The 19,342-nt window shown below is 33.6% G+C and overlaps 1 protein-coding gene across 3 annotated transcripts in view; it reads right to left on the reverse strand.

Moving 5' to 3' along the window:
- WDR78 (WD repeat domain 78) overlaps positions 1–19,342 on the reverse strand; it is a 78,490-nt gene that overhangs the window by 52,655 nt on the left and 6,493 nt on the right. For all 3 annotated transcript variants that reach the window (XM_032494528.1, XM_014564595.2, XM_032494529.1), the window contains exons 2-3: positions 15,472–15,655; positions 1,181–1,365 (exon numbers count right to left, since the gene is read on the reverse strand). In XM_032494528.1, coding sequence (XP_032350419.1) covers positions 1,181–1,365; positions 15,472–15,655 — 369 coding nt within the window. The remainder of the gene's footprint in view (positions 1–1,180; positions 1,366–15,471; positions 15,656–19,342) is intronic.

Below are 19,342 nucleotides of genomic sequence, written 5' to 3' on the forward strand. Positions count from 1 at the left end.
TTGAGTTAAAAGTCATTTAAAATATATTTTAGAGATAAGACATGTCAGACCTATGCCTACAGTCCTTCAGTGGATTCCCAGCAGTATGCTAGGATAAAAATCCAAAATACAGCCTACCTATCCAGACTCTCCATCTTAACTTCATTATCACTATTCCTTTTCCTTTTTTTTTTCCCCCCAAGTTCCTCAGTCCTGTAGAGCTCTGTTATCTCAAGGCCTCCGCCTGGAGCATTCTTCCTTTCATTTTTCGCCAGGTTTCTGCTCATTATTCACATCTCATTTTAAATGCAATTTATTCAGTTTGATAAAGGTCCTCTCAAGACTTAATTAAAATAAAATCTATATACTTGATGGGAAATCAATACACTGAAGACTCAAAAAATAACTTCCTTAAACATACATTATTTCATGATATTACACACTTTTTTTCCCCTTTCTATTTATGGTTCCAACCGTCCTCCAAAAGGTGGGGTTCACTTTACTGGCATATGCTTTGTTTTTCAGAGAACTCCCCCAACTTCTGTATGCAAATTTGGAGGCAGACTCTAGACCAGCATATTTTCTCCTAAAATTTCATGCTTAGTTAACACCTGGAACTTTAAATTTGTCAGAGTGAAAATTACACACTCAAATATCTTCCCATAAGCTTTAGATTGTTTTAGGAGCACTGTTTTATTATTGCAAAGACTGAGCTTTTCTATGGCAAGCACTGCACGTTTTCATCATATAAGTATCTACATAATAAATGCAGAATATGTTATTTACAAAAAAAGTTGTATCACAAGAGAGAAATCAAACCTTAGGAGAACAAAGATTTGTATGGAAGAATAGGGGTAAAAAAGAAAAGCCACTCCTTCCCCTAACATGCAGCATAAAATAAACTGAAGAAAACTGAAGAAATATGTCTGTAATGCTAGGCACCATCTTTTGGTTCTTTAGGAAACCTTGAGTAAAATCAATATATTTTTTCACAAGTGTTTTGGTGTAAGCACAGGGGAACTCTTAAGATATGCAAAGTTCTGCATCTATTTAAAACATGAGAGGAACACAGAATGGCACACTAAGATGAGAGTGGGGCTGGGGGACTGGAGACAACAGACCCCTAAGTTACACACGTGCAACTTAAATGAAAAGAAAATACGTAAGATACAAAAAAGAACTCTAGAATATTGTACTCTACCTTGTAAACTGCCCTAACATACTTGGATTTATTGTATTCTGATACAGGCTATAGGAAGCTATAAAGTCTGATGTATAGGATCCTTCCTGGGATGTCAACAGTTTATTTGGCTTTGCTGCACCAGTATGTGGATCCGGATGGTGAAGAGGTCTGGGAGTGACATCAACTCCATGTGCATCAATCACCTGTAGAAAATGGTTACTTAAAATAAGTAAAAAAGATGGGTTTCTGAATAATGGGTCCTAGAAAACAGAAATGAATGTAGTAGACAAAAGATAATGTTTGTAAGATACGCTAAACATGAAAAACTGAATGATAAAAGATTTCATGCTTAAAATGTTTCTTCATTGTTACATTTTTTAAAAAGTCTTATTCATGTTTTACCTCCACACAAGTTATACATATTAATTTTGAGAAAATTCAAAAAGGGAGAAAGATAATTTATTTAGATTGCTAATATTTTGGTATATTTATTTCTTATGTATAAGCTGTAAAAAACCCACTATTTTCCATTTAACATTTTATAATAAACATTACTCAAGTCATTACATATCTTGGCTTATTTGTTTTTGGCTAACTTTTAATCTTTTAAATTATGAAATTTAATACATATAGAAATGAAATTAAAATATAAACATATGGTTAAATAACATAAAGCAAATGTTCTCATAATCAAAACTAAAGTGAAAACTGGAACACTGATAAACCTCCAGACTTTGCCCCTTCTGGATTACAAAGAGCTCCCCTCACTCTTGCCTCTTCTGGGTTACAGCCTCGCCCTCCTCTCCAATGAACAGCATTAACTTGATTTTGGTAATCATTTTCTTTCTTCTTTTTTTTTTTAATAGTTTTATTAGTTTGCATTCCTAAAGAATAGCATTTACTCTCTATAACTTGTACTGAAGTAAAAATATATGTATATACTGAGATGTGCACATATAAATGTACAGCTTAATGAATTTTCACAAACGGAAGACACCCAGGTACCTGGCAATCAGATTTAGAAAGAGAAAATTACCAGCCTCTCAAGTTCCTTACATGAGAGTCACTATCTCCCATCAAAGCTAATGAGTATCCTGACTCCATGGATTAGTTTTGCCTGTTTTGAACTTTATAGATCATGAAGCATGTACTCTGGTATCTGGCTTCTTTTGTTCAACATTATATTTGTGAGATCCTTTCATATTGTTAAGCATAGTTGCAGATGTTTAATTTTCACTATTGTACACTATTCCACCGTGTGACTATATCACAATTTTATTTATGTATTTTATTGCTCATGGATGTTTCTGTAATTCCAATTGTTTGGCTAGAACAAATGGTGACAGTATGAATACAGTTGTATATGTATTTTGCTGACTGTACTGTATGAATTTATGTTGGGTGTATACCTAAGTGGAATTCCTGGATAATGGATCATTTATATGTTCACATTTAACAGATACTGCCAAAAAGTTTCCCCAAGTGTTTCCCACCAACAATGTATGAGAGTTCTGGTTGCTTCGGATTTTGGTTAGCGCTTAGTATTTGCCATGTTTGTCAATACAATTTAGTTTTGCCTGTTTTTAAATTTACATAGTCATATATTATGACTGACATATCTGACATCTTTTGTTCAGCAATATGTTTTTATATTTTTCCATGTTGTTGTATGTATAATAGTTCATTCATTTATTGGTGATTGTAAAGTGCTCTGCTGGATTACTGTATCACATTTTATTTATCCATTTTACTTTTAATAGACGTTGAGTTATTTCCAGTTTTTGGCCATGATGAAAACTGTTTCAATAAACACTGATGTAAAAGAGTACTGTTACACATGAGAATGCATTTCTGTAGGGGACATGTAGATGTGGAATTGATCAGTCAACATGATTAGACAACACCAAACTGTTTCCAAGTTGGTTGTAAAAATGTCAATGATTATCAGCATTGTGACAGCTGCTGTTACTCTACACTCTCATCAACAACCAGCACTGTTAGATTTATAAATTTAAGACACTATGGGTATGGGCATATGGGTATCTCATTTTGACTTTAATTTTTATAAAGTTGAACTTGTTTTCATATGCCTATTCCCATCTTAACTTCCTATTTTGGAGGAAAAATACAAGTCTTATGCACACTATGTTTTATTGAGTTTTGTCTCTTTTTTTTAATTGATAATAGAGGTCATTAAATATTCTATATATGAATCCTTTCAGTTTTATATGCTGCAAATGTCTTCTTTCACTCTAGCTTCATTTTCCTCGTGGTATCTTTTAATGAACAGAAGTTCTTCATTTAACATAGCCAAATTTATCATGTTTTCCTTTATGGTTTATGCTTTGGATGCCTCATTCAAGAAACCATTCCCAATCCTGAAATTATGAAGATGTTTTTCTATCTGTTGCTTTTCATGTTTGGATTTATAATATACCTGGAATTGAGTTTTTTGTATAGTATGAAGAAGGAAGCCAATACATTTTTATTCCATCTGAATATAACAAAAACAAAGAAAAACTTCTGTGATTTTGACTGAAATTTCAAAGAATCTATAAGTAAAAATTTGGGTATCATTGATATGCTTATAATATTGACTCTTTCTGTGCGTAAACATATTCTATCTCTCCATTTGTTTGGATCTTCTTTAATGTCTCCCAGTAAAATTTTATAGTTTTTAAAATATAGTTGTGTGCATCTTTGTTATATTTATCCACAAGTACTTAATATACTTTAGTGCTATTATAAATGGCATCATTAAAAATATATAATTTTTGAAGTGTTGCTGGTATACAAATATACAATTGCTTTGAGGTTTTTTAATTTGATATCCAGTAACCTTGCCAAACTCTTATTAATTTGATAATTATTAATAGGTGATTCTTAATTTTGTATGCAGAAAATTGTGTCATCTACAAATATTCAACATATTGTTTCTTCCTTTCCAATTCTATACTTATCATTTCCTTTACTTATCAACTGAACTGGCTAAGACTTCTAAGTGTTGGACAGAAGTGGATCTTTCTTTGAAATGCTTTATCATTAAATATGATTAATCATTGCTGTAGGATTTTACAGATACTAAATCAGATTAAGGAAATTCCTTGTGATTCATAGTTTCATAAGAATCTTTTTAATCATGAATGGATTTTTAATCTTACCAGATACTTCTATCTGTATTGAGATGATCACATGATTATTTTCCTTTAAGCTGTTAATGTGATGAATTACAATGATGGAGTTTTGAATGTTAAACCAGTCTTAATTTCTTGGTACAAATTCAAGATTCCTCATGATGTATCGTCTTTTTCTTGTTATTGAATTTTGTTAATATTTTATTGAGGATTTTTCCATCTGTGTTTGCAAGAATGACTTGTAATTTTTTTTTCTCATACAGTTGTAGTCAGACTTTGTTATCAAGATAATTTCAGCCTGAAAAAATGAGTTTTGGAGTATACCCACTTTACTTGTTCTATTTTTGTTCATATATGTTTGGTATATATCACTAGTCATCTGGGCCTGGAATTATCTTCAAAGGAAGATTTAAAATTACATTAATTGACTTAATCGATTTTAATTTTCAATTTTTGTTTCTCTTGGTAAAATGTAAGTTTTTAAAGAATTTTTCCATTTTATATTAATTTTCAAATTTTTCAAAATTTAAAATTGGAATAAAGTGACACACAGTATGCAATAATTATCTTCTTCTTTTTAGTGGAGATACTGGGGATTGAATTCAGGACCCTGTGCATGCTAAGCACGTTCTCTACCACTGAACTATACAACCCCCAATAACTACCTTTTAAAATAGCTTTTAAAGTGTACAATTCAGCAGTTTTTAATGTATCCACAGATATGAGTTAATTTTAGAACTTTTTTATACCTCAATAAGAAACTCTGTATCCTTTAACTATGATCCCTTAACCCTCGTCTCCCTTCCAGCTCTAGGCAACCATTAATATATTTCATGTTTCTATAGATTTCCCTATTCCGGACTTTCAAGTGAGTGGAATCATATAGCGTGTGGTATTTTGTGATTAGCTTCTTTCATTTAGCATAATGGTTACAAGATTCATCCACGTTGTTACATGTATCAGTACTTCACTCCTTTTTGTGGTTGAATAATGTTCTATTGTATGGATATACTACATTTTATTTAGCCATTTGTCCACTGATAGACATTTGGATTGTTTCCACTTTTTAGCTATTATGAATATATCAGTTTCTCTTGGATATACATATCTAGAAGTGGAATTGCTGGGTCATGTGGTAACACTATGTTTAAACTTCTGAGGAAATACCAGACTGTTTTCCAAAGTTCCAAAATGGTAGGACCATTTTACATTCCCATCAGTGTTGTACAAAGGTTCTGATTTCTTGATATCCTTGCCAACTCTTGTTATCTGACTTTCTGATCCTAGCCATCCTAGTGAGTATTAAGTAAATATTTCTTTGTGGTTTTTGATTTGCATCCCTCTGATAACTAAGGATCTCAAGTATCTTTCCATGTACTTTTTGACCATTTGTGTATCTTCTTTGGAGAAATAAGTATTCAAATTCCTTGCCCAATTTCTAATGGGTTATTTGTCCTTTTATTATCAAATTTAAAGACTTCTTTATATATTCCAGATACAAATCCCTTAACAGATATATGGTTCACAAATATTGTCTCCTATTCTGTGGGTTGACTTTTTCTTTTCTTGATTATGTCCCTTGAAGCATAAATATTTTTAATTTTGGTTAAGTCCAATTCATCTTTTTGTTGTTGTTGTTCCTATTTTTGGTGCCATGTCTGTGAATCCTTTGCCAAATTCAAGGTCATTAAGATTTACCCCTGTGTTTTCTTCTAAGAGTTGTTTAGTTTTAGCTTTTACATATAGGTCTTTGATTCATGTTGAATTAATTTTTCATTTGGTGTGAGGTAGGGGTCTAACTTCATTCTTTTGCATGTGGCTATACTTATCCCAGCACCATTTACTGAAGACCATCCTTTCTCTATTAAATGGTCATGGTACCCTTATCAAAAAATCAACTGACCATAGATATATGGGTTTATTTCTGGACACTCAGTTCTATTCCATTGATCTGTATGTCTATCCTTGTGCCAATCAATACTACACTATCTTGATTCTATTGCTTTGTAGTAAATTTTGAAATTGGGAAGTGAGTCTGCCTTCTTTATTCTTCTTTCTCAAGATTACTTTGACTATTCTGGGTTCCCTGCAAATTCCATATGAATTTTAGAATCAATTGTCAATTTGCACAAAGAAGCTTGCTAGAATTCCAATAAGAGTTGTGTTAAATCTATGTATCAGACTGGGGAGTATCATCATCTTAACAATGGGAAGTCTTCCCATCTATGAATTTTGGATGTTTTCCCATTTATTTAGATCATTTTTAATTTCATTCAACAATGCTTTACAATTTTCAGGACTTGAAATTTCACTTCTACTATTAAATTTATTTCTAAGTATCTTATTGTTTTTGATGTTAATGTGAAAGAAACTGTTTCCTCAATTTCATTTTCAAATTGTTTATTGCAAATGTAAAAAAACCACAATTTATTTGTATATTGATAATATATCCTGCAACCTAATAGAACTCACTCATTAGTTTTAGTAGATTCTTAGTGGACTTCTTAGGAGTTTCTAAATACATTGTATCATTTGCAAGTAGAGATTTACTTTTTCCTTTCCAATCTGTTTGCCTTTTTTTTTTCTTTTTTTCCTAATTGCCATTTCTAGAACCTCCAATACAACATTAAATACAAGCGGCAAGAAAAGTTTGCCTTACTCCTGATCTCAGAGGGAAAGCATCCAGTCTTGCATGATTAAGATGATGTTAGTGGGTTTTTCATAAATGTCAGTTATCAAGTTGAGGAAATTTCCTTCCATTTCAAGTTTGTTAAGTGTTTCTATCATGAAAGGATGTTGTATTTTGACTAGTGCTTTTTCTGCATCTATTGAGATGACCATTGCTTTTTATTCTACTGCTATGAGATGTATTACATTGACTTTTAGATGTTAAAGAATTTTGCATCCCTGGGATAAATCCCACTTGGTAATTGTTATGGGTTGAATTGTCTCTCCTCACTCTCCCCGCCTAAAATTCATATGCTGAAGCCCTAACCCCTAGTATCTCTAAATTTGACTGTATTTAGTGACAGAGACATTAAAGAGATAATTAAGTTAAAATGAGACCATTAGTGTGGGCCCTAATCCAATCTGACTAGTGTCCTTAAAGGAAGAGTAGATTAGGATAAACAAACAACAGGGATGAATACACACAAGGAAAAGATCATGTAAGCATACAATAAGAAAGTAGATAACTGCAAGCTAAGGAAAAATGCCTCAGATGTAACCAAACCTGCTGGCACTGTGGTCTTGGACATATAGCCCCAGAACAAATAAATTTCCATTGTTTAAGCCATGTAGCACATGACATTTTGTTATTGCCATTTTAGCAAACTAATACACTCATGGTATATACTTCTTTTTATATATTACTAGATTTGATTTGCTAGAATTTTGTTAAGGATATTTGCTTCCATAGTCGTAAGAGATAATCATCTGAAACTAATATTGAAACTAGTATGTCTCCTGTAGACAGCATATCATTGGATCATGTTTTTTTAATCCTTCTGACAATCTATGTCCTTTGTTTGGATTGTTTAACCCATCTATATTTAATATTTTCTTGACATAGTTGGATTTACATCTGCTATCTTACTTTATGTGTTCTATATGTCTCATTTCTTTTTTGTCCTTTCTTCCTCATTTATTACTTTCTTCAGCATTGAGTGAATATTTTCTAAGGTAGCATTTTAATTGTTTAATGATTTTTTCACTATATTTTTGAGGTTTTTCTAAATGGTTGTTCTAGGGTTTACCATACACATCTTTGTCAAAATTAGCTTTGAATTTATATTAGCTTAATTCCAGTAATATATTGAAATATTACTTTTATATAGCTCTATTCACTATTCCCACTTTTGTGGTATTATTTTTATGTAAATTACATGTATTGATGTTATAAATACAACAACACAGTATAATAATTATTACTTTACCATTTGTCATTATTTCCTTAGCCCATTACAGTTTTGTTCCCATCCACCTCCTTTATGTTCTTACTGTCAAATATATTACACACATATTTCTATATGTCACAGATCCAATAATACACCCAACACAAATTACTTCATATAATTGGTTTTCAAATAAAAGGATAAAAAGGGGGAAATGCATTAATAGTGTTGTTACAATTACATAATTAGGTTTACTAGTGTTCTTTTTTCATGTGGATATGAATTACCAACTGAGGTTACTTGCCTTCAAGTTGAAGAATTTCCTTTAGTTTCCTGTAAGGTGGTTCTGCAAGTAATAAATTCTTTCAGTTTTTGTTTATCTTGGAAAATCTGCATTTCATCTTCATTTTGGAATGATAACTCTGCTGGATGTAACATTCTTGACTATAAATCTTTTTCTTTGATAACTTCAAGTATGCTCTCCTCTGCCTTTTGGCCTGTTTCTGATGAAAAGTTACCTGTTAATCTTATGAGGGTACCCTTATTAGTGATAAACTGTTTCTCTCTTGCTTTTAAGATTTTCTCCTCTTTGATTTTTAGCATTTTTACTATAATATGTATGCATTCATTCATTCTTGCAGTTCACTGAGCTTCCTGGATGTGTAGAGTACTGTTTTGCATTAAATCTTTGACGTTTTCAGCCATTATCTCCTTGATTTCTTCCCTTTTCTTTTCTCTTTTCCTTCTGTTACTCTCGTTATGCATATACTATGCATATGCATATATGTGTGTTTGATGGGAGTTCCACATTTCTCTGAGGCTCTATTCATTTTTCTTCATTCTTTTTTCCATACTATGTTTGGCTTGAATAATCTCTATTGATCTATTTTCAAGTTTGCTAATTCTTCATTCCGCCAGTTAAAATCTATTTTTGGGCTCTTCTAATGAACTTTTAAATTTTCAATTATTGTGCTTTTCAACTCCAGAATTTCCTTTTGGTTCTTTTTTATAATTTGCATCTCTTTATTGATAGCCTCCATTTGATGTGATATGATCGTCATACCTTCTTTTACTTTTTTAAAGCATGGTTTCTTTAACTCCATGAAAATATTTATAATGGCTTCTGTTAAACTTGACATCTGGTTCCTCCCACAGACAGCTCCTGTTGCCTTTGTTTCTTGACTATGGGTTGCATGCTCCACAATTTTTTGTTGGACACCAAAGGTTTTAGGTAATATATTGTAGCAACTCTGGGTACTGGAACTTCCCTACTCTCTAGAACTTGTTATTGCTATTTGGTTTTTTATATTTTTAGTGATAACCTAGATTGTTTTAGTGAGGTTTGTTTCCCATTGCAGGTTGAACTGTGACCCCCAAAAGAAGGTATGTTGAAGTCCTAACACCCAGTATCTCAGATTGTGAAAATAGGGTCCTTGCAGATTTAACCAAGTTAAGATGAGATCATTAGGGTGAGCTATAATCCAATATGACTGATAAAGGGGGAAATTTGGACACAGACACAGCAGAGGAAAAATATCATGAAGATAATGGAAAGAACACAATGTACAGAGGATTTGAGCGATGAATCTACAAGCCAGGGAGTGTTTGGGGTTAATCTAGGAGAGAAACAGATCTTTCCCTAGCATATTCAGAGGGTGCATGCCCCTGCTAACACCTTGATTTCAGATTTCTGGCCTCTAGAACTGTGAGACAAAAATTTCTACTAAGTCATACAGTGTGTGGTATTTTGTTAAGATAGCCCTGGGAAACTACTATGCACCTCCCCCAACACCCAATACTGTTAACACACTAATATTGCTCCTCAGGGAGGTACAGCTTTGGGTTTGCCCAGAGCCATCCTGAGACGACAGAAGTACTGACAGGATTCTCTTCCACTCTTACCCTGGCCACATTCAGCCGTTAGCTTCACTAATTGCCAGTTGATTGCTCTATTGCTTTCAACAATGCCTTGGGGCATAAATTCTCTATAGACTAATACAAATTGTGGCTCCTTCCAGGGAAGTTTCTGATGTCAATGTCTGATACTTGTTTTCACTGCAAGAAGGTGCCTCTTGCTGAGGAGCTGTCATATTCCCTGTTTCTCTATAAACTAGCTAGCCTACAGTGTAGGCTATCTTCTACAGTATCTTCATTAGATCAGTTAATCTTCTCCCAATTGCCTTTCACCACAGCCTCCACTGTTTCTGAGGGTATTCTTCTTAGGTTTAAACTTCTTCAAGCTTGGTTGCAAATAAAGTTGGCTCCTTATGGGAAAATATTAGGAGCTAACTGTTTTACATCTTGCTTCTCCCCCCAGATAAACTGTGTACCAGATCTCAGTTTGACAGCGGAGATAATGGTAAGCTTCTCTAAGTGACAACCTCATTGCAGGTGTTGAGTGCTTCTTGGAGGGGTTAGGGTAGGAGGTTTTCTCAGCTCGTCTCTCCTAACAGGGAACAAGACCTAACGGACCAAGGGAGGGCCCCAGTCTGCTCAGTGTGCCACAGCCAAGGTACAGCTCATCACTTGGGTTTAGGCAGAACAAAGGATTCCATACCTCTCAACCACACTTACCTGGGACTTAGCCTCAGCAACAGGCATTTCAGGGACAGATGAAAAACACTGAAGCCCTGCTTCTGGGAAATAAAGTCCTGTGTCTGAGAACTCAGGAGAGAGGGCAGAAGGAAGGAGTCATCTTGGCTCAAATACCCAGACTCTCACCTTCCTTACCAAATTTTCATAGATTTTCTTTAATAGATTATTCATTTACTGTTTGTCCTTAGGTCCATTTCCTTAAGCATTAAGTAGTAATTTTTAAAAAATAATTTTTTACCAGTTTTACTAGGTCACTGGGGTTCTTCATGCCATCATGCTGGAAATATTGATCTAATTAACTTTTAAAAATTATAGTAAAATGCACATAACATTTATCATCTTAACCATACTTAAGTGTTAATGGCATTAAATACTTCCACATTGTTGTGCAATCATCACCACCCATCCATCTCCAGGACTCTTTAAAAAGAAATCCCTGAATCCTTTAAAAACGAAGCCTCTGAACCCATTAAACAGTAATTCCTCTTTACTCTTTCCCTGGTGACTATCAGTCTACTTTCTGTCTCTATGAATCTGAGGTATCTAGGTGTCTCAGATAAGTAGAGTAATACACTCTGTCCCTTTGTGACTTGTTTCTTTCACTTAGCATAAGGTTCATCCATGTAGTAGCATGTATTGAAATTTCCTTCCTTTTAAAGCTACACATACAGACAGACAGACAGACAGACACACACACACACACACTTTGTTTATTCATTTATCTGTTGATGGAAACTTAGGTTGCTTCCACCTTTTAGCTACTGTGAATAACGTTGCTATGAACACAGTTGTACAAGTATCTGTTCAAGTCTTTGTTTTCAGTTCTTTTGGGTATAGACCAAGTAAGGGAATTGTGGGATCATATGGTAATTCTATTTAAAAATTTTTGAGAAACAATAATACTCTTTCCGTAGCAGCTATGCCATTTTACAGTCTTATCAACAGTGCACAAAGTTCCGATTTCTCTATATCCTCATCAACAATTGTTATTTTCTGTTATTGTTGGTGGGTTTTTTTTCCCACAGTAGCCATCCTAATTGGTGTGAGGCGGTGTCTTATTGTGGTTCTGATCTACATTTCCTTAATGATTATTGATGTGATGTTGAGTATTTTTTCATGTGCTGTCAGCCATTTGTATTTCTTCTTTGGAAAAATATTTACTCAAGGTATTCAAGTTCTCTGTCCATTTTTTAATCAGGCTGTTTATTGTTGAGTTGCAGTTCTTTGTAGATTCTCAGTATTAACTTATAATCAGATATGTGATTTTCTATTTTTCTCCTCAACCCATGGGTTGCTTTTCACTCTGTTGTTGTGTTCCTTGATGCACAGAAGTCTCTAATGCTTGATATAGTCCAATACATCTATTTTTCTCTTTTGTTGTATATGCTTTTAGTATCATATCTAAGAAATCACTGCCAAATCCAATGTCAAAAAGTTTTTCCCTTATGTTTTCTTCTAAGAGTTCTATAATTTTAACTCTCATCTTGAGGTCTTTGATACATTTGGAGTTATTTTTATATATGGTGTTAAGAGTCCTACTTCATCCCTTTGCACGTAGATAACCAGTCTTCCCAACACCTTTGTTGAAAAGACACCATTTCCCCATTGCATGGTCTTGGCATTCTTATTGTGAATGTTATTTCTGGGCTGTATTCTATTTCATTGATACATATGTCTGTCTTTATGTCAATACAACAGTGTATTGATTACTGCAGCTTTGTAGCAAGTTTTTAAATCAGAAAGTGTAAAACTCCAACTTTGTTCTTTTTCAAGGTTGTTTTGGCTATTTGGGCTCCTTTGATATTCTAAATAAATTTTAGGACAGATTTTTATTTCTGCAAAAAATGTCATTGGGATGATGTTGATAGAGATTGCATTAAATCTGTGGATTGCTTTGGACAGTATCAATAGTTTAACAATATGAAATCTAATCTATGAACAAAGGATCTTTCCCATTCATTGTTGTCTTCTTTCATTTCTTCAAACAATCTTTGTAGTTATCAAGTGTACAAGTCTTTTACCTCCTTAGTTAAGTTTATTTCTAAGCATTTCATTCTTTTTGATGCTACTATAAACAAAAATATTTTCTTAATTTTCTTTTTGGAGTGTCCATTGCTAGTGCATAGAAACACAATTGATTTTTGTGTGTTAATTTTTCCATTCTACAACTTTGCTGAATTTGTTTATTCTAACAATTTTTTTTAATGTGGAATCTTTAGGGTTTTGTATATAAGATTACGTCATCTGTGAACTGAGATAATTTTACTTCTTTCTATTTTGAATGACTTCTATTTCTTTTTCTTGCCTAATCACTCTGGCTAGGACACCCGCTATTATGTTAACAGAGCTGATGAAAGTGGGCATCTTGGTCTTGTTCTTAATCTTACGGTAAAAGCGTTCAGCCTTTCATCACTGAGTATGATGTTAGCTGTGGGTTTTTCAGAATGCTCCTGGTAGTTGAAAGGTATTAAAAAATTTTTTAACCATTAATGGATATTAAATTTTTCAAATGCTTCTTTATCTGTTATGATAATCACATGGCTTTTTCAGTCTATTCATATGGCAAGTAGAACTGACTTTTGAATACTGGAACAACCATGCATGTATTATCCCCAGGGTCACGATGTGTTATCCTTTTTACACAGTGTAGCTAATACTGTGTATACCATGTATGTAACATATATGTATAATATATATGTAACACATACAATATATATAATATGTATATAATTGTGATGGACTGAATGTTTGTGTAACTCCCCAAATTCATATGCTGGAATCTTAATTCCAGTGTGATGGTATTAGATTATGAAGGCAGAACCCTCATAAGTGCGATTAGTTCGCTTACAAGGAAAGGCTAGGGAGCTAGCTAAACCCCGTTCCCCTATATGAGGATACAATGAGAAGTTGGTAGTTTACAACCTGGAATAGGGTCCTCACCAGTACCTGACTGTTTGGCACCCTAATCTTTGACTTCCAGCCTCTATAACTGTGAGAAATAAATTTGTTTATAAGCAACTCAGTCTATGGTACTTTATTATAGCAGTCTGAGCTAACAGTATATGTAATATATATGCAAATGTGTAGTATTCATTTATCAAAATTATATTAGTGTTGTTTCCATTTTTGGCTATTATAAATAAAGCTGCTATGAATATTCATGTACTTGTGTTGTGTAACTAGCACTCTATAGTACTGGTTTGTCTCTTGGGTAACTACCTAGAAGTTGAATGGCTGAATGATATAGTAGGTATATATTTAACATTTAATAAACTGCCAAATTGTTTTTCACTTTCCATTCTTACCAGAAGTGTATGAGAGTTTTAGTTCTTCCATAATAATTAGTCTTTTTATTTTAGCCACTCTAATAGGTGTGTAGCAATATATCATGGTTTTAATTTGCAAGTCCCTAATGACTAATGCTGATCATCTTTAGATGTGCTCATTTGCCATTGGTATATGTACTTTGGTGAAGTGTTTGTTCAAATGTTTCGCTCATTTAAAAAATTAGATTGTCTTAATATTGTTTTGAGGATTGTTTATATAATTTTTGCATACAAGTATTTTATGAGACATGCTTTGTAAATAATTTTTCCCAGTGTGTGGCTTTTCTTTTCAGTCTGTTTGCAGTGACTTTCAAAAACCAGAAGTTTTCATTTATATGAAGTCCAATTTACCAATTTTATCTTTAATAGATTATATTTTTGGTGTCATACCTAAAAAACCATTGCCTAGCCCATTCAGATTTCTAGATTATATATTTTTCTGTATACAGTTAGACCTTGATTAAAAGTTTAAAAAAGTCAATCCTTAATTACAAGTTTTCTAATAAGATAAAACAACCAATTTTATGATCATTCATTTCATGATTTTTTTTCCAGAGTATATTGCAAAGAAGAGTGAATGATAGATGTACTATCTATATTACAGCTGGATTATCTATAACTAATATCATAACCAACTAGTTCTTAAGGTCATGAGTAGACTTTCTTCATTCCACTCTAATGTTCTTATTATCAGTAATGAATTACAGGATCCAATATTATGCCACAAGATATGCTATATGGTAAATAAAGTCTCCAACAAAATCAATGCATCAATACAGGCAGACCTCACTTTATTGCACTTCACAGATACTGCTTTTTTTTTTTTTTTTACAAATTGAAGACTTGTGACAACCCTGTGTTCAGCAAATCTATTGGCACCATTTTTCCAACAGTATTTGCTCACTTTGTCTCTCTTTGTCACATTTTGGTAATCCTCACAATATTTCAGTTTTTTCCATTATTATTTTATTTGTTATTGTAATCTGTGATCAGTGATTTTTGATGTTACTATGACTCTCTGAAGGCTCAAATGATGGTTTGCATTTTTCAGTGGCAAAGTTTTTTTAAAATTAAGTTATGTACTTTTTTATTAGACATAATGCTATTGTACACTTAAGAGACTACAGTATAGCATAAATGTAATTTTATATGCACTGGGAACCCAAAAAATATTCATGTGACTCACTTTATTGTGACACTCGCTTTATTGCAGTGGTCTACAATGGAACCTTCAGTATCTCTGAAGTACGCCTGTACTAGAAATTATTGTTTCAAAGCAGCATGTTTTCTACCTTTAACATTTCAATTAAGTTCTTCATGGTGTCATTTTCAAACAAACTCAGAATTCTAAAGCATATTACCTGTATGGCTGTCTTTGTAGTGGAAATAGTCATTTTTTCTGTTGTTTTTACATCAGATACAATCAGCATGGTTTTTGACATAGCCATTCTGCTTTGGTTTGCACCAATATATCCTCCTTTCATTTGAGCTCCTTTTGCTAGGCCAGTAAAGCTAATAGACTTTCCTGGCTGTGAGCCAATGTTTCTATATCAGGAAAAGAAAACATAACACAGAGGATTCAGGACTGAAGAAAAATTAGCCAACAATTTTTAAAAGACTTTCATTTAGCAACATGGAAACAATCTAAACATAAACAAGAAATAATAGTAGCTACTTGAGAGCTCATTATGTGTAAGCATAGTTCTAGAATGTTTACATGCATTGTGTCACTTTTTCCTCAGAATAATAATTTTAATAGGTTGGTATTAACATTATTTTATATAAAATCACAGAGGCTTAGAGAGAAACATTTCTACTAGAGTTAAAATTTGAACCTAGGCAGTAAGATCCAAAGTCTACACTGATTTCTCTGGGTCTCAAGTTTCCTGATTTGTAAGATGGGGATAATAATAATACCAAACACACAGGTTATTAGGAGGATTAAATAAATTAATTTCTGTATTATGGTTAGGAAGTACCTGACACATAGTAAGCCCAAATGAGTACAGAGAGCAGTTACGTAGGCAGACTGAAGCATGAGTAATAACACCTAGGAAAGAGTATCATCTCCCTGCTTGAACAATTACATAATAATGCTTAAAAAGAAGATAAGTTATAATCAAAATCTTGGTATCCAGGAGAAAAAAATATTATTTCACTTTTGGATCGACTCTGTAAATTCCTTAAGACAAAAACCTCCCTTATCAGTCTTTCATTCTGGTACTCTGTACTGCAGTCTTCTATAAAACAAGATGATTGTCCCTTAGATTATTAAAAAGGCAGTGTGTTTCCAAAGAAAACACTTTAAACAATACTTTTACTTTCTACATTATAAAAGATCAGACAAGAATAAAATATTTTAAAATGATAACAATCTACTTTTCACCTTTTATTTTTCTTCACAGCATTTATTACTACTTGCCACTTTGTTGTCCACTCCTCTACTGGAGTGTAAGCATCTTTAGGGCAAGAACTTTGTCTTGTTCATTGCTACATTGCTAGAACCCAGGACAGTGCCCAGTACATTGTGGGCACTGTTAGTAATTTTTAAATAAATGACTAAGTGAATTCCATTCATACTATTTCAAATTTACATTCTTTTTAAGTATCATATCCTATCCTCCCTCCTTTGGTCTCTAAATGACTTTACCTCCAACATTTCTAAGAGAACAAAACTGACTGATGAGGTAAAAGTTTTTTAAATTACTTCTCCACCTTCATTATATTCTTCCATATTCTACAAACTCATCTAAATCCATCCTTATTTCTTTCTTCCTCTTTCAGTTCAAGAGTTGCTATTCTTATCTACTAAGGCTAATCTTTCTATCTGTGCTCTGAAACCTGTTAACTTTCTCAAGGACTCTTCCCCATCAATAATTCTGTCTTCTACTTCTGGTTTCATAATCTTTTTCCTTTGAGCATATAATTGTGCTCCAGTCATCTCTCCAACTTAAAAATCCCTCCTTTAACTACGTCTTCTTCTATTATTATATCTCTCCTTCCTTTCACAGTCCAACTTCTTAAAAGATTAGTCAATAATACTGTCTACATCCTTACTCCTCTTATGCTCCATAATTCACTACAATCTTTTTCTACCTTCTCCTCTCCTACTGCAAAGACTACTTTCATTAAAAACACCTAGTTCTAGTCCTTCAAATTGTCAAATCCAAAGGACCCTTTCAAGTACTTATTTTTGTAGCATCGGACAGTTGACTATTCTCCCTTCTTAAAATTCACTCCTCGAATTGGTTTCTGTGACATGACTGTCTCCTATTCTTCATCCTGCTGGGGACCTCGAATTACCTGACCCTTTCATTTTCTACAAATTAACCAGTACCTTTTAGGCTTCTCTTCTTTCTCTATTTAATCCAGAATTCACAATTCACCAACTGAATCATTCTTTTATCATTACCTTCAACTCTTATTTTCTTTCTCCTTGACCTTTGCCCTACTCTCCTTACAAAATACAGTCCACCCGTTCTATTTTTACTCCTTGCTGTATCAGCAACTTATTTCCATGGTCATACATTTGACCTTGTCCCTAGCAAAGGCAACTATCACCTTCTATTTTTCCAGCTTGATTCTACCATGTTTAATTCCCTTATCCTCCCCTCCTATAAAATCTCTTTTCTCCTGAATTGAAGGTTAATATAATCCATAGCTAATTATTATAATTACTCCTTACTTATACTCTCACCCCCTTTTCCTTCTCTAAAGTCACTGTACTTGCTGGCAAAACCAAAACCTTGATTAATTCCACTTATCTCCTTATTTTGAGCCTGCACATGTGTATTAACCATTTTCTAGCTTCTGTAAACTTGATACCCTAACTTCTACCATATATGCATAGGACTGATGTACCTTGTTCCAGACAACCTGATATGCCTGAGTCATCTCTTGCCTTGGCCTCCTGCCTCCTTTGTTGCCCTCTGCCTTCCCCAGGGGTGGGGGTGGCTTTCCAATACAAACCAACAAATCCACACCCCCAATCATCTTCCTTATTGAGCTCTCACACTCTGGGCCACTGTACATCTTACTTAATTACCTTGCAGCCAGGTACCAGTCAACTAGGGATGGCCCGCTATGCTTCAGAACCCACTGAAATTATTCAAAGTAGTCAATCCTAAGCCTGCTTACCCTGCTTCAGCTGTTCTTTCCTACCAAAACCACAATAAAGACTTGCCCATAGAGCCCCCTTCTCCTTCTGCCTGGTGGTCAATCCCAGTGCTTCTCCATGTGGCTCCCTCCTCCTGGGATCTATAAGTAATAAACTATTTTTTTCAATGGTGATAATATCCTGATCTATTGACCTTACTATATCTCAAATTTTTTATTACTACACTATATTAACTCAATTGTGTGAATAAATGATGCCAGGTCTCATTTTAAATTATGGATTGTTAATTTAAAGTGGGTCCTTAATGTGCCAGCAATCATGCTGTATTTTCTTGGTTAATTTTTTAATACATCTACTAAGACTACTATTTCATACTTTTCCTTCAATATCAACATCTCCTCTCCCACCTTTACTTTCAGCTGAGTAAATGAGAAAACTGAAGCAATCAGGTAACTTCCAAAAACTCCCACTGTCACCTCTGTGTACCTGCCTTTATCTGTGCCTATATTCTCTACTTCTCCCTTGCAATTCTGGATGAGTTATCTGTGATTCTAGCTTAGGTCAATTCCTCTACATGTGCACTCGGTTACACTCCTGTTCTAGGACACTGTTCTAGTAATTCTCATGCATCATAAGCTTTTCTTGCTCTACTGGATTATTCCTTTTAGCATATAAACATGCTGCTATTTCTCCTACGTTAAACAAACAGAAAACTTCTCATGACTCCATCTACCTCTTCAGCTACCATTCATTCATCTTTCTTTAATGACAAGGAAAAACGGAAAAGATTATCTTTACTTATTGCTTCTAATCTTCCTCTGAATATATTCTCTTGAACCTCATCTAAGCAGATTTTTGCCCTCATCATTCAAATGAAAGATTTCTTACCAAGGTCTAGTCGCCTCCACAATATTAATTCCAATGTTAACTTCAATGTTTTAATTTTATTTATCAACAGAATTTACCCAGTTTGTTGTTTAGTCTTTTTTTTTTACTTTCTTTTTTTAACTTGGATTGCAGGACACGCCCCTTATCTGGTTTACCTTCTACTTTTTCTTCAGTGTTCATTCTTGGACTTCTCATTTCTATCTAACCTCATAGCTTAGGTGAATTCA

This window comes from Camelus ferus, chromosome 13 (assembly GCF_009834535.1).
Source record: "Camelus ferus isolate YT-003-E chromosome 13, BCGSAC_Cfer_1.0, whole genome shotgun sequence".
Taxonomy (NCBI): domain Eukaryota; kingdom Metazoa; phylum Chordata; class Mammalia; order Artiodactyla; family Camelidae; genus Camelus; species Camelus ferus.